We start from the raw sequence: 17,061 nt of genomic DNA, 5'->3' as shown, positions 1-17,061 counted from the left end.
AACTGTATTGGTCCAGAAAGTCTAGTTGTAAAAGCCTTATTTTATACAAAAAGATAAATTATCTATGGTATTCTACAAATGTCCATATATTCACCCACTTAATGCCTTACAATCTGATATAATACATTTATCCATACAATGCCTCAAAACTTTAAGAATTTAATTTCACTGAAATGCAGCCCCCTACGCCAGGCATGGTGGCTCACACCTGCAATCCCAGTACTTTGGGAGGCCAAGACAGGCAGGTCACTTGAGCCCAGAAGTTCGAGACCAGCCTGGATAACATGGTAACACCCTGTCTCCACGAAAACTACAAAATTTAGCTAGGCATGGTGGCTCACACTTAACAGTACCAGCTACGTGGGAGGCTAAGTTGGAGGATCACTTGAGCCCAGGAGGTTGAGGCTACACTGCACTCAGTCTGGGCGACAGAGTGAGACCCTGTCCCAAAAAAGAAAAAAAAAAAAAAGGACCATACTCTCAAAAGAGGCCACAGTAAAGATTGAAAAAAACAAGAGCACTACTTTTTTTTTTTTTTTTTGAGACGGAGTCTCGCTCTGTCGCCCAAGCTGGAGTGCAGTGGCCGGATCTCAGCTCACTGCAAGCTCCGCCTCCCGGGTTCACGCCATTCTCCTGCCTCAGCCTCCTGAGTAGCTGGGACTACAGGCGCCCGCCACCTCGCCCGGCTAATTTTTTGTACTTTTTAGTAGAGACGGGGTTTCACCGTGTTAGCCAGGATGGTCTCGATCTCCTGACCTTGTGATCCGCCCATCTCGGCCTCCGAAAGTGCTGGGATTACAGGCTTGAGCCACCGCGCCCGGCCGAGCACTACTTATTAGTGACATAGATAGATGGTTGTTTGAAAACAAATGACTTAAGAATAGATCCTCTATCAAGCTCAAGTTCTCTTTTATATATGTAGGTATATAAGCCATAAAAAGTAATTTTTAAAAAAGGATAGAAGTATTTGAAAGAGAAATCATTCTTTTAAAAGAAAAGTCTGCTTCTTAGTTCTTCAGCCAAAAACAGACATGACAAAAGAACTAACACAACTACAGAAAACTTAGTATCAAATGTATTTTCAGGAAGACTTCAAGATTTGACACAGGCACAGGAAAAAGGAACAAACTAAAAAGAGGATAAATAAGGTCAGTTACAGACTCACTTCTATTTGAAATGTGTTTTTAAAAAAAATTTTAGTTTTACTTTTTAAAAATATGATTGAGAATTTTTTTTTCTTTAATTCAAGTCTTCTCAATCCTCTTAAAATACTTGTGAGCTGAACTGATACATTAAGGCAAATTTTGATTTTAAATACTCATTTCATTGATGAACTCTGTTTCATTTAAACTGCTAATCCAGGGAGAACATTTTTTGTAAAAAAACATTTTATTGCTACAAAGGGAAACATGGTCACAAAGAGCCTTTAAGCGTATCTTAACGCAAATTACTATTCAATGTCCAATGCAGTAAAAAAATACACAGAGCACAAAATACTTGCCCAGTTTATATCTTCTAGGGTAAGTATTCAAAAATTGATGCACACTTGAATATTCACTCCCAAGAGCAGCATTTAAGATAAAATTATTAGAATAGCTATACTAACAATACACATTTGTTATCCTTAACACCAATAAAGTAATAAAAATTAAGCTTAAAAATTATACAAACAATTTATCAGATCTAAGTTTGGTAGCTATAAAAACTAAACTAAAATAGTTTTACCTTCATTTTATTAAACAAATGTTAAACATTTAGAAATTATATAAAACAAATTTTAATATGTGGAATGCATGCAACATGGGTGTTAATTCATATTTTAAGCTATTAAATGTCTTACCCTTTTTTACATTAGAACCGAAATGTAAAGCTCCTTTTAAATTTAATACCTTATATTTAATTTTCTTCAGGTTGCTCAACAGGGAAATCAGCCGGTTCTTCCTTTGCTGGTTCTTCCTCTACTTCCTCTACTTCCCCCACTCCCTCTACTTCTCCCATTGCCCCTATTTCCCCTCCTTCCCCCACTCCCTCCATATTTCCCTCGCCCTCTATTCCTCCTTCTCTCACTTCCTCTACTTCTTCCACCTCCTCTACTTCCCCCACTTCCTCTGCTTCTTCTTCCTCCTCTTCATCCTCCTCTTCCTCAATAGGTTCATCAATCTTCTCTTCATCCTCCTCATCTCCTTCTATTTGCTGATCCTGAGAATGGTCTTGAATTTCAAAAGGATTCTCACCCTAAAAACATAAGAAATGGGTTTTAAAATCAGCACATGCATTATTACATGATATGGCAAGTGAAATTTTTACTTGCCATATCATGAGGAGTAAATGCCATTTTGAAACTTTTCATTATAAATCGTAACAAATTCATTAAGTATTTGCCGAGTGTCCATTTCATACCAATGTGAGCATATAATTTACTGAAGCCATTACTTTATACTCCATAACTGGAATCTTCTAGGGTAAATATTCAAAAAATTGATGCACACTTGAATATTCACTCCCAAGAGCAGCATATTTTCCCCTGAACTGTATTTCTAAAATCATATACATATACATATGACAAAGGCAAGTGTTGTTTTTGGTAGAAACAAAAGAGATGACACAAAGATTTACATTTTACTTAATTATATGAGTATTTAATGGTACAGAATCTCTTTAAAACTCAAATGAAAATCAGGTACCTTGCCTAATCTATTAGATACCATGCCTTACTTCTACTTTTAAAAAGTAGGCCGGGCGCGGTGGCTCAAGCCTGTAATCCCAGCACTTTGGGAGGCCGAGACGGGCAGATCACGAGGTCAGGAGATCGAGACCATCCTGGCTAACACTGTGAAACCCCGTCTCTACTAAAAAAAATACAAAAAATTAGCCGGGCGAGATGGCGGGCGCCTGTAGTCCCAGCTACTCGGGAGGCTGAGGCGAGAGAATGGCGTAAACCCGGGAGGCGGAGCTTGCAGTGAGCTGAGATCCGGCCACTGCACTCCAGCCTGGGCGACAGAGCGAGACTCCGTCTCAAAAAAAAAAAAAAAAAAAGTAGACAAACCTCTCAGTAAACATTCACAGGTACAACTTTAATATTCGAATTATATATCTGGATCAAATCTCACACAAATTTGACCATATCAGAAGGCTATATTAATGTAGTAAGAAATGAAGTAACAGTGAAGGTTATTAAGCAAGAAAACATTAAGACTGGCACTACCCTCTAAGATGAATGACACAGGAATGTGAAGGATGAAGTAGAGAACCAAAAGAAGAAATACTAGTGAGGAAGCTACTCTAATACCCCAGACCAAAAATGTAAAAGATGTGGTGACATTATTCACGGAACAGGTAAGTTACATCACTATTCTAATGGAAAGGAAAAGGGGAGGAAGTATGTATACGTTATTAATATATATAATTAAAACTTCAGATATCTAGATGTCTAATAGGCAGCTATAAATCTGCAACTCAAAAAAGAAAGGAGAGTTCAAAGTAAGATATTTATGGCCGGGCGCGGTGGCTCAAGCCTGTAGTCCCAGCACTTTGGGAGGCCGAGACGGGCGGATCACGAGGTCAGGAGATCGAGACCATCCTGGCTAACACAGTGAAACCCCATCTCTACTAAAAAAATGCAAAAAACTAGCTGGGTGAGGTGGCGGGCGCCTGTAGTCCCAGCTACTGGGGAGGCTGAGGCAGGAGAATGGCGTGAACCCAGGAGGTGGAGCTTGCAGTGAGCTGAGATCCGGCCACTGCACTCCAGCCTGGGTGACACAGCGAGACTCCGTCTCAAAAAAACAAAACAAAACAAAAAGATATTTACATTAATGAATTGCCTGCTTGCATAGAGTGCATTGTGAAGCCAGAGTCTTAAATGGGAAGACCCTGGGATGGGACTGGTGGATTAAGTAGAAAAAAGGGCTGGAATAAAAACCCTATGAAGATGCCTACTCTATACATGGGGGCAGCAGAAGTTAGAAGTGAAGGAACACGACCGGGCATGGTGGCTCACACCTGTAAGGCTGAGGCGGGCGGATCACGAGGTCAGGAGATCGAGACCATCCTGGCTAACACAGTGAAACCCCGTCTCCACTAAACATACAAAAAATTAGCCAGGCTTGGTAGTGGGCACCTGTAGTCCCAGCTACTCGGGAGACTGAGACAGGAGAATGGGGTGAACCCAGGAGGCAAAGCTTGCAGTGAGCCGAGATCGTGCCACTTCACTCCAGCCTGGGCGACACAGCGAGACTCCATCTCAAAAAAAAAAAAAGAAAAAAGAAAAAACAGAAGTGAAAGAACACTTGGTGCAGGAGAAAACCCAGGACAGTAAAAGACTACCTGATAAAAGAGTTTCAAGAATAAGTGATAGATCAACAGTGTCAAATGATATGTATAAAAAAGCAGAAAGCAATTGAAAAAGGTCACTAGAGTTGATCATCATTATAGAATGGAGGTTCTTGAGGATTTATTGTACTATCCCCTTACTTTCATACATTTAAAATAGTATGTTATAATTTTTTAAAAGTCACTAGATTTGATAATGACATCATTAGCAATCTTAGGCAGAGCAGTTTCAAAAGTATGATGTGACAGTTAAGACAGCAGCAGTTGTCCAAGAATGTATCTTTAAAATTTCCTATGAAGCTGTCAAAAACCACAGGCCCTGGTTCCAACACCCTGAGATTTTCCTTGAGTCTGTACTGGAGCTCTTGCTGAAAATACCAATTCCTGGATCAATCTCAGACCGCCTAAATAAAAATTTCCAGGAGAAGCTTGGTAACTTGCACATTTAAGAAGCATTTCAGGGCAAAAATGAGCTTGGCATGGTAGTGCGCACTCTTAGACCCAGCTACTCAGGAGGCTGAGGCAGGAGAATCGTTTGAACCTGGGAGGTGGAGTTTGCAGTAAGCCAAGATCGCACCACTGTACTCCAGCCTGGGCAACAGAGTGAGGCTCTGTCTCAAAATAAGAGAAGCATTTTAGGAGATATTTATCAGTGAGGTTTGGGAAACCCTAATTCAGAAAGCCTAAAAAAAGGGCTTAGGCAGCTTTTCATTTATCTTAGCCTCACGGGTGACTGAACACATTCCTCCGGTTGAGAACTACTAGTTTAAAGAGTGAATAATAGAGAGGAAGCAAAGAGCACGTGCAAAGTAAACTACCATTTCAAGTATTCTGGGAAGAGAAAAGATGATAAAATAGGGTGGGCCAAAGTCTAGGAAAAGTTAAGTCATTTTTAGTTTAGGGAACTCATAAGCATGTCTATTTGAGGAAGATTAGAAAAAAAAAAAAAAAAAGGAAAAAAATCAGATGCAAGTAAGGGAAGAAATAATGATGAAATTAGGACACATATGAAAGGCAATGATTTTTCCTCATAGATAATAAAGGTGAAGGAAAGATATATCTAAGGCAGAAATGCGAACACTTACTGAATTTACATCTAATGGTCTCAATCTCCCTAATGCAGGAGAATAAGAATATGGGAAGTAGCTGAAGGCGGTGGCGTGTGCCTGTAATCCCATCTACTAGAGAGGCTGAGGTGGGAGAATGGCTTTAAACCAGGAGTTCAAGGCTGCAGTGAGCTATTATCACACCATGCACTCTGGCCTGGACAACACAAAGAGATTGTCTTAAAATATATATACATATAAGAAAAACAATATGGGAAGCAAAGAGAGCAAGAATGCAATCTGAGATGTGAAGTTATTAAAGGTTGGAAAAGTCACTACAGGAAACACATTACACTGGTAGTTAATAAGTAAAATTGCCGGGCGCGGTGGCTCAAGCCTGTAATCCCAGCACTTTGGGAGGCCGAGACGGGCAGATCACGAGGTCAGGAGATCGAGACCATCCTGGCGAACACAGTGAAACCCCATCTCTACTAAAAATACAAAAAAAACTAGCCGGGTGAGGTGGCGGGCGCCTGTAGTCCCAGCTACTCGGGTGGCTGAGGCAGGAGAATGGCGTGAACCCGGGAGGCGGAGCTTGCAGTGAGCTGAGATCCGGCCACCGCACTCCAGCCTGGGCGACAGAGCAAGACTCCGTCTCAAAAAAAAAAAAAAAAATAAGTAAAATTATTGTGAATTGAGTAAAAATCTGGGAAACACAGGACTGGCATGCACGATTTCACAATTTTTAGAAAGACAAACATTAAAGCTAACCATAGGGCTAGAACGAATAAGGAATTTTAGAACAGCACCATTCCCTACTAAAAGGGTGATTATCAATGCCCACAGCAGGGACTGAAGGCAGAACAAGATGATACAGTTGGAGAATTAGGAGAAATTGATGAAATGATCATCTCGATGGGGACAAACTTGTTTTGTTTTTTTCTGTCTTCTCTGCTGTGTCTCTAAGGGACAAAGATTTACAAGGGCATTTTGTCAGACAGAGAGTACTTGACAGTGGAGGAGTTTTAAGCCACGACCAGAGCTGACCATGAGCAGAAGATGTGCTGGGGAACGACAACAGGGAACAGAGCAGACAGGCATGCCGAATAAAGGGCCATCATTGAGCAATGTGATCCCAGTGCTTCCTGAATTTTCACATGCATATAAATCAACAGGAATCTCATTAAAATGAAGATTCTTATTCAGTAGTCCTGGGTATGACCTGAAATTCTGCATTTCTAATGAGCTCCCAAGTGATGCCAATACTGCTGATCCACAGATCACATTCTGAGTAACAAAGTTCTAGAGGAGTTCTCAGTTCAGGTGCGTTCTCTATAATATGTGCATGAGCAGGATACTCCCATCAGTGACATCTCCCATTCCATGAAGTGACTCAATTGTGTAACCTGAAAACACTATATAGAAATTCTATGTGTAACCTGAAAACACTATATAGAAATTCTAATTTTGCATTCTTCCCTCATTAAAAATTATCTTCACATATCAATAGAAACCATTGACTTCTCAGAAGTTTGTGACAATGCAAAAATAAAAATCTAATCTTTCCTTCTTTACCTATGATGCTTCTTTTTGATGCCATACCTCCCATAAAATTGGATTTCAATTCAGGGCTGCATTCCTTTTTTAAAGTAGTGTCAAGAATGTAGTAAACGGTGACAAATATTAACGAATATTAAATTAACAAATTAGAAAATAGGTCCCTAAGGAACAAGCTGAAAGAACTGATATTATTTAGCTTGGAAAGAACTGGTAGAGGTACAATTTAATGGTCATTAAATATGTATCAGGTTTTCTTCAGAGTAGCTGTTAACAGTCACAATAGACAAAATAAACAAAACTTCTTTAATCTATACTTACTAATGCAAATAACACACTTGTAAATCTTCAACACAACAGCTCTCTTCAGTGTAGAATAATGATTTTAAGGTAGGTATTATTTTGTAAAGACTGAAAAATAACTTCTATCAGACCAGTCTGGGTATTATAAGAAAAGTAAAAACAGAACAAAACTAAAAGACCTCTAAAACTGATTTCTATTAATTTCCTGAATCATAGTAAGCTCTTATTTGTATAGTGTTTATAATAAATTTTATGTAAAGATGGATTCAAGCCATAACATACGGCAAAAACCCTGAGGAGTAAAGAGTTCACATCTGAGTTTCTTAACATTAGAAGCAAACCTCTCTTCTCCTGCCCTCCAAATTCCATGAGATTCCTTCTTCTGGAGCAACATATCTGACCTTCCTGCTACCCTCCAACTTTTACCCAAAGAAAAGAAATGACATATGCAATTAGTATGCTTGGAAGAAAAAACTAGGTGTACACAACACAATCCCTTCTGGGTCCCCTCTTTTGGGTCTTCCTAGTGACAGAAAAGGTACATCCTAGTCTGTTCTATGCCCTGTGGTAAACTAGGAGAAGCCTGTTGCTCTCCATCAGGGCTGGTAACAGAAGTTGGGAAGATCTAAGTCTACCTAATTCAGAAGTGAAATATTAAAAGTTCACAGCAACTACATACCTAAGATATATTCTCCAAGTCAATTTTTTCTTAAATCAAGAATAAAGCTGACATTTTGATTTTCTATCTAATTCTTGTGTATTTCTCAATTGATTCAGAGCTACAAAGATGATCAGAGGAATCACTGCTCCCATCTTGACCAACCCAACAATAAGGAAAAAAGATGTTTTACCTATACACAAGATACTGAGTAAAATTCTTCTTAATATGTTAAACTATATTCAAGTACCACAAAAGGTTACTATGTCACCAGTTAATTATTGCAATACCACAATATTATCGAAAAGGTTTTTGCCCTAATATCTTACCTTAACAAAACGTTCATATCGCGCCTTCACTATTGGATTATTTAAAATGCTTGTAGCAGTCAAGACACTCTCTCTTTTTATTTGTTCCTTATAAGCCTACAAAAAACAGAACACACTGAGGGTTCTTGAAAACCATGCTATGAAAAATATTTCCATAATTAAAACAGCATTTCATGCTCAAACCATTAGATTTGAATGACTTATCTCCTTACAAACTATAGAGCAACAGTACCTACTATAACCACAATCTAAATCTATGAATTAAAACAGTGAAGATTCAAGCCAATCAGCTTCAACAGAAAACACTCAGTCCCACAAATCTACAAGTCTAGATTCTACTAGATAGCTGCCTTCTCTTCTTTCCACTCCCCATCTGCCTACCCAGGCCCCAACTATTAATTTTCATGCTATCAAAAAATGAAGACTAATTTTTCATACTACAAGAGTATCTAGTCTTCCTCTAGGCTGTGGTTATTTCAAGACTATTACACAAAGGAAGAAAGGTAACAATATAGAATGTCTAATTGCCAAAATGGTGTCAAGGGAATATCAAGAGAAGAAAAAGACATAGATTAAGAAAAGACGGTATGTGTTCAAAAATGCTTGAAGAAATCTGAATTAAATGAGGTTCACTTTAATACAAAATGCAAGTTTAACACTGGGTATGTTCTACTTAAAACTTAAGGCTTTAATATTTGAATCTTTAAATATGCTTTTCAAACAAACCGATTTTCCACAATATAAACATTTGTATTGCCTGAAGTAAATCTGACTAAATAAAACCAGCCACACCAATAGAGAAGCAGAAACACACTAACCAAAAAGACAGTAAATTTTTCAGGGATATTCTACTAAAAAATGTAACAATAGATGCTAGATGGTAATGCTGTTTTTAAATGTATTTTTCCCAACTATCAGAAATATTTATCAGCAATAATCAAATCTTTACTTTTTTATTCTAAAACACACACACACAATACACACACTCTCTCACAAAACTATTTTGTACTGACTTTTTAAAAAGTTAACAGTTCAATAAAAGCTATAATTTCCTGAATGCTTACCATTACCAGACACTATTTTAATTGCCTTATACATTTTAGTTAATCTAACTCTTTAAAAAAATCAGGTAAGAGTAGAATGATCATCTACCCTCATTTTACAGATAAGGAAACTTAGACAAAGAAAGGCTAACTTGCTTGCTTAACACATGTTATAGATTGAACAACTCAGGGAATCTTACTCGAGAGTTCACTCTTAACCACTGTATACTGCCTCTCTCAGTATACTCATAGTTATTTCCATATGAGATTGATAAATTGATAAAACTGCAGAAAGGTGTGAAGCTATGGCCAAAGAACAATAAAATATTGATGGATAATCCAGCAACTTTATTAAGACAGATCAAAATTTTACCTGCTTCCCTTTGATATGATCAGGAGACTTTAAGTGCTGCTGAACTGAACTATGTAAAGCAGGGATATACACACTGCAAGCGCTGCAATGAACTGTCTCTACTTTCATCATGTGATCATCTGCTGTAACACCTACAAAAGACATCCAATTATGAAAGAAATGATTCATGTATTATTTCTGACCAATGAAGTTTTTACTACTTAGTTTCCATATCCCTTCTTCCAAAATAAAGATCAGAGTGTACAGGTTTATGTTGAGTATTTCTACCACATCTCATAAATCTCCATATGTAGATTTAATATATCACTAACTAATTAAAATTATTAAGGTATAATCACATTATAGTTCCTAATCAGGTTAAACAACCATGCTCTGAGGCCTGTACATTCACCCTCCCAAAACTATAATATAAAGGAAAACAAATGTTGATTTTGTAGTAAAATAAGAATTTCCATGATTATGAATGTGGATGAGTAAGAAAAGGGGAAATGATGTCAAAACTGGATTCATAAGGAACAAAGATATTCTGGATCTTGCAAATGGTGACTAGGGTTTACTACAGATGAAGGTATAAACATATACAAGGGAAGGATGAAAGAAAATGGTACTTTCTGCAAGTTAGTACGACTGGAACAGAGAAGAAGAGACTAAAGATGAAAATAGAAAAAAAGGGCCTAAATAATAAAGAGCTTTATGTGCCATGCCTAGGAATTTGCAACTTGATCCTGGAGAGGATGAGGAGCCACTGAAAGTTCCTGAAATAACGAGATCATGTGGTAAAATCATAGATAAGAAAAACTGCAAGTAAGGAAACTACTTCGGAAATACTACAATTGTCAAGACAATAGACAAGGATTTGAACAAATACAGTATTTAAAGGAGACGTCAAGAAACAGATTTGACAAATATTTAAAAGATAGAATTGACGTTATCAATTGATCAGTACTCAAGATACAGTAAGGAAAAAGTACCTCATATAACTCTCTACTTCCAGCTTTGGTAGATGGTGCAGGCCCTTTTCAAGATAAATGAAGGAAAAAACTGTGAGGTTTTGTTTTGCTTTCTATGTAAGGTAGGACATGCTCAAGGAGATGATAAATTTTTTGGATATGTTGATTTTGTGTGACTACTGTAGAGAGATGTCAGTAGGCAGATGTGTAAGACGGAGTTCAGAAGAAAGATCTGTGCTAGAAATATAGATGTATAAGTAATGAACATCTAGATACTAACTTAAGCTCTGTAAGTAAGTGAATTTATTAGGAAGGAATATAAAAGGAGATGGTAATGGAGCTAATGACAAGGTACTGAGAAACATCAAATTCTAAAAGACTGGCAGAGAAAGCATAAAGACTAAAAAATGACAAAAGGATAAAGAAAACATTAGGCCAGTGAAGTGCCACAGAAACAAAGCAAGAAAAATGATTCACGAATAACGTAGTTAGTAAAAAATGTTACGGAAGATAATGATTCAAAAGAACCTAGAGGAGTTGGTGTTGGTAGCTTCTGTCACAGCAGTTTCAGTAAACAGTAGTCGAAAGTTGTTTAATGTAATACCTGGGAGATGAAGAAGCAGAGACTGGTGTGGATTATGCTTAAAGAAGCATGGTTATTTGGTTATTTAAAATGAAAAAGAACATACGTTATTTAGGAGAACTAGTGTCTATTTTTCTTTCCTTTTTTTTATTCCTTTTATTGGCTGTTTTTTGTTTGGTTAGTTTTTGTTTTTGTTTTGTTTTGTTTTTTTAAGTAAAAGCATATTTACAGACTCCAGAGATGGAATCAAAAGAGAAGGAAAGACTAAAAAACAGAAGCGTTCATAACTTGAATTTCGGGAGAAAGAATAACAGAAACAGAAAACAGAGAGAAGTATCTTTCATCCAGAGGAAAAGGTAATTTTTCCTCTCAAACTGTAGTGAAGAAAGTAATGGCAGGTAATGATAAATTTGTATGAGAACAGGAAGACAAAGAAGTTCATTTCTGGTAACTCACTCAGAGCTACTGTATATATGACTGTAGTATATCACTCTAGTAGCTATCATTTACATTTAAACAGGTTATGATATATAAAAATACATGCAGAATTTTAAAATAATTTGTTTTAAATACTTACCTTCCATAACATCTTTTTCAATTATTTTAACTACTTCTGTTTGATTATTTGTCTGTTGCTTACGAATAGATGTTTTCTTGAATTTATTCACCATACACTCCTAGAAAACAAAACAAAGAATCCAAACAGTTTTTCAATGAGTACTCAATATAATGCTTAGCACCATGTTCATCCTATGGAAGATACAATATCTGCTATATAAGAATTAACATCTTTTCTCAAGTTTACAATTTAGGTGAAAAGATAATCATAAAATATTAGGAACCTACAAAAATTATTCACTTTTCAAAGCATATTTTAAGCATATAGAGAAAGGGATCAAAGGGAGATAGAATATTTTAAGAGGTCTTCCAGAGTAGGGGGGTATTTAAGTTATAAAGGACACACAGAAACCCATTAAGGAAGTAAATTACAGAAGAAAATTAAGGGTCATAGTTAGTTCTATGAGGATTATGGTGGTATGAATGTTCACTTTTTTTTTTTTTTTGAGATGGAGTGTCATTCTGTCCCCCAGGCTGGAGTGCAGTGGCACGATCTCTGCTCACTGCAACCTCTGCCTCCCGGGTTTAAGTGATTCTCCTGCCTCAGCCTCCTGAGTAACTGGGATTACAGGCACGCACCACCACATCTGGATAATTTTTGTATTTTTATTAAAGACGGGGTTTCACCATGTTTTTCAGGCTGGTCTTTAACCCCTGACCTCGTGATCCACCCGCCTCAGCCTCCCAAAGTGCTGGGATTACAGGTGTGAGCCACCATGCCCAGCCTGATCATTGTATTTTTTTGTTGTTGTTGTTGTTAGCCAGTGTCTTTGTTTTATTTTATTTTTTTATTTTACTTTTAGTTGCAGGATGCATGTGCAAAATGTGCAGGTTTGTTACGTAAGTATACATGTGCCATGGCGGTTTGTTACCCCTATTGACTAGTCCTATAAATTCCCTCTCCTTTCCTCCAACCGCACAACAGACCCGGGGTGTGGTGTTCCACTGCCTGTGCCCATGTGTTCTCATTGTTTGACTCCCACTTACGAGTGAGAAAATGTAGTGTTTGGTTTTATGTTCCTATGTTAGTTTGCTGAGGATGATGGCTTCCAGCTTCATCCATGTCCCTGCAAAGAACATAATCTCATTCCTTTTGGTGGCTGCATAATATTCCCTGGTGTATATGTACCACATTTTCTTTATCCAGTTTATCAGTGATGGACATTTGGGTTGATTCCATTAGTTCGCTATTGTAAATAGTGCTCCAATAAACATATGTGTGCATGTGTCTTTATAGTAGAATGATTTATATTCCTTTGGATATATACTCAGTAATGAGATTGCTCTGTCAAATGGTATTTCTGATTCTAGATTCTTGAGGAATCTCCATGCTGTCTTCCACAATCATTTAACTAATTTACACTCCCACCAACAGTGTGAAAGTGTTACTATTTCTTCATGGCCTCTCCAGCACTTAATGCTTCTTGACTTTTTTTTTTTTTTTAATTATACTTTAAGTCCTAGGGTACATGTGCACAATGTGCAGGTTTGTTACATATGTATACTTGATGATCACTGTATTTTTAACTTTCTAATAATTCCATCTCTTCTGTCCAAATTAATTCTATGTATGTACAATTAGCAGTCTAGCTCAAGCCCTTTCTTTAAGCATTCCTTAACATTCCCAACCGTCTTTCCCTTTGCCAAACCCCTACGGAACTTCTGAATCCCTGGCATTGGCACTTAACAGTCATTTAACTGCTCTGAGCATAATCTTTCATGATAAAAATGAGTTGTTACAGGACTCAACTGAAATAACGAATGAATGTAACCAGCACAACTCCAGTTAATGGATGATAGCTGACTCTACATCAATAAAGTTGTAAAAGGACACCTCCCCCAGAAACAACTGTGAAAAATGTAATCATTTCTGAAATAACAAATACAAATTCTATTACAGAGGAATTCACAAGTAATTCTGAGTTAATTTTAAAGCAACTCTTTCTTTAAATAGTAAATTAAAATTTTAGAAACATAAATGCAAGAGATGGGGAAAGTGAAAAATGAAATCATAAGAAATTCATATCAATAAAATGCTTCTCACTTCAAAAACAGCTACTTACATGCAAAAACTCCATAACTACTTTATCAAATTTTGTTTGTTTCTGTATATGATCTAATGTTTCCTGATGTGAAGAACTTTCCAGATGCAGTTCAATATCTTTTTCTTCAAATGTTCGAAATTTACAAAATGAACACGTAAATGCCATTCTGTAAGAGAAAAAAAAGTTTTTCTTTAAATATTACTTTATTCACTTATAAAGAGTTCATAAGAATATACCATTGAAACTAATTTTACCAACATAAATGATTTCCTTTCTTCCATTTTATGACTGAATTAAACTTAGCTTAAATCCAAAAAAACTATTTCTTTCTAAGTACTTATTTGGACCGCACCCATACACCACTTTGCATTTCTGGCCCACTTTGGAGCTTCCGGGTAGGAAAAATGGAACCAGTGGATCTATAAGTTATCCACTTCAAGCCTGGACCAATTAAAAAGCCAAAGCAAACCTCAAGAAGTATCAAGTTCCAAAGTTCTGCAACTTATTTTACATGTTGTTCCAACCTCAAGCTTCTAAACCAATGGTAGTGTCAACAAAGCAAAGTGGCACACCACCAGACAATCATAACTCACTCCTATGGAATTCTTGGGTGATAAAAGTCTTGCCTTCTAAAGACTACTTCACTTTGGGATAATTAATAGGCCTGGACTGGACAAATGCATACATCTATAAGCTCAAGAGCCACTCCATAATGAACAGTCTCACCTAATTGTTTCTTTTGTTTGTTTGTTTGTTTGTTTGAGATGGAGCCTTGCTCTGTTGCCCAGACTGGAGTGCAGTGGTGCAATCTCAGCTCACTGCAACCTCCACCTGCTGGGTTCAAGCGGTTCTCCCACATCAGCCTCCCAAGTACCTGGGACTACAAGCATGCACCATCATACCTGGCTAATTGTTTATTTTTAGTAGAGATGGGGTTTTTGCCACCTTGGCCAGGCTGGTCTTGAACTCCTGACCTCAGGTGATCCGCCTGCCTCGGCCTCCCAAAGTGCTGGGATTACAGGTGTGAGCCACTGTGCCCAGCATAACTGTTTCTATCTTACGTTATTTGCTTTTCCTTGAATTATGCTAGCAGTCATGTAACTGGTTTCTGTCTCCAGTCTCCATTTTCCAATTAATTCTTTGCAATGCTACTAGATTTATTTTCCTGGTTGAGAGTATGAGCTCTGGAGCCAACCGCTGAGTTCGTATCCTAATTCCATTTTGTGATCTTGGGCAAGTTACTTGACTTCTCTAGGCCTTGGTTTTCTTACATTGAGATGAGAACGCTCACAGAGGTGTCTGAGGATTTTTAAAAATTAATGCATACAAAGCCCTTGGAACATTTCCTAACACACAATTACTCAATTAATTATTGTTACTTCCTATAGCAGGTAAGAGCACATTACTGCTCAAAGGGCTTCATTAGCTCTGTAAGCTCAAAAAACAAAGACAAAAATGTTTTCGCTGCCATCCAGGAAATTTCCTAATCTCTCCTTTTTGGCTTACTCACCAATACCTTTAATAATATCTGGCACAGCATGTCTCCATTAAATGTTTAAATTAGATTATACCTTTCACCCCATTAGAGTCACTTCAATCTACACTGCTTTCAATTTTCTAAATAACAATAACACATTCCTATTTATTTGCTTTGATGGCAAGCCATGGCCTCTACCTGGGCTGCCTCTCACAAATCCTCCTGTAATCCTACCATTCCCAGATCAATTCAAATACCACGTCCATTATGGTCACCTCCCATGATTTCCCTGCACCATTATTTACTTATTTTTTGAGACAGAGTCTTGCTCTGTTGCCCAGGCCATAGAGTGCAGTGGTGCGAACTCAACTCACTGCAACCTCCACCTCCCAAGCTCAAGCTATCCTCTCACCTCAGCCTCCCAAGTGGCTGGAACCACAGCCACGTGCCACCACACCTGGCTCAATTTTTGTATTTTTTGTAGAAATAAGGTTTCACCATGTTGCCCAAGCTAGTTCTGAACCCCTAGGCTCAAGCAATCCACCCACCTTGGCCTCCCAAAGTGCTGGAATTACAGGCATGAACTACCACGCTTGGCCTCCTACACTCTTATTTAGAAGTTATTTCTCATGAGACTACATTGTACTTCTCTTCTGGTATCCTTCGCCATACACTATTATTTATGTACATCTCTCACACATCCATCTCTTTCTCCCTAGGTTCCCTTAAGGGTAGGTATAAACCTTTCCATGCTCTTTATTATGTTGAAAGCATTCAAATATCCAACGGAAGGAACCTATCACAAGAATAGTGACTTACTCAATCTCGAATCCTCATAACTCAAAGTAAAACTGCTCTGATAAGTGAACATAATTTAGACTACTTTAAAGAAATTATATCCTACAATGATAATTTATGAGTTGACATTCTTTTGGTTATATCATCAGATTTATATTTAGAGTTAGAGAACATAGCTAAATGAAAGTTCAGTTCTTTCATTTTCTCCAAATCACAATTTTATATATTATATTAACATTAACATAATCCAGATTATGTCAACATGAATGTAATTCAGATCCGAAATTTTTAATGAGAAAAGTATTCATAAGGCAATTTTAAAAATTGCATCTTACAATGTAAAATGATTTTTACACTCCAAGAGGCTAATTTAAAATTCATTTCTACACCAAAATATAACTCTGACTGTTGCTTCTACCAAAAGAAGGAATCACAAGAGATAATGAGTGGGACAGAGAACTCACAAGGACTAAAAATAGCAGTAGTTCTTAAAACTAGAACTACTCTTCTTTTTATGGATTGTTTTGTTTTGTTTAGAGATGAGGTCTTGCCATGTCGCCCAGGCTGGCCTCAAACTTCAGGGCTCAAGGCATTAAGAAAAATTAAGACATTTTTTAAAAAACTGCTAAATTGCTTTCTAGTAGTTATAATATTATAACGTCACCAAGAAATTGTAAGTGTCTTTTGATCATTCCTTAATCAGCAAATCAAATTTCTCCTTAGCAATAAAATGGCATACTATTATTTAAATTTTTAGTTTAAATTACTGTTAAGTTTAAATAATTTCCTTAAAATTATTACTAGCTGCTGTTTCCTCATCATATTAAATATTAAACATCTTAGTTTTCTTACTTTTTAAAATAATTTGGGTGATGTTTTAATCTAATTTGGACATTAATCATTTCTCAAGTTTATATTTTCCAAGTCTGTTTGCTTTCCTTTCAAATTTTAA

At 37.1% G+C, this 17,061-nt stretch overlaps 1 protein-coding gene across 6 annotated transcripts in view; it reads right to left on the bottom strand.

Moving 5' to 3' along the window:
• Window positions 1-1,059: 1,059 nt before the first annotated feature.
• Window positions 1,060-17,061, bottom strand: part of ZNF326 (zinc finger protein 326) — a 37,309-nt gene continuing 21,307 nt past the window's right edge. For all 6 annotated transcript variants that reach the window (XM_033225534.1, XM_033225539.1, XM_033225536.1 and 3 more), the window contains 5 exons: window positions 13,853-14,000; window positions 11,749-11,848; window positions 9,639-9,769; window positions 8,223-8,318; window positions 1,060-2,235 (listed from right to left, as the gene is read on the bottom strand). In XM_033225534.1, the coding sequence (XP_033081425.1) occupies window positions 1,897-2,235; window positions 8,223-8,318; window positions 9,639-9,769; window positions 11,749-11,848; window positions 13,853-14,000 (814 nt within the window). In that variant the 3' untranslated portion in view covers window positions 1,060-1,896. The remainder of the gene's footprint in view (window positions 2,236-8,222; window positions 8,319-9,638; window positions 9,770-11,748; window positions 11,849-13,852; window positions 14,001-17,061) is intronic.

Source organism: Trachypithecus francoisi, unplaced genomic scaffold, assembly GCF_009764315.1.
Source record: "Trachypithecus francoisi isolate TF-2019V2 unplaced genomic scaffold, Tfra_2.0 Lachesis_group12, whole genome shotgun sequence".
In the NCBI taxonomy this organism is placed as follows: domain Eukaryota; kingdom Metazoa; phylum Chordata; class Mammalia; order Primates; family Cercopithecidae; genus Trachypithecus; species Trachypithecus francoisi.
The sequence above is the reverse complement of the archived record's forward strand: the minus strand, read 5'-3'. Positions and strand labels throughout refer to the sequence as shown.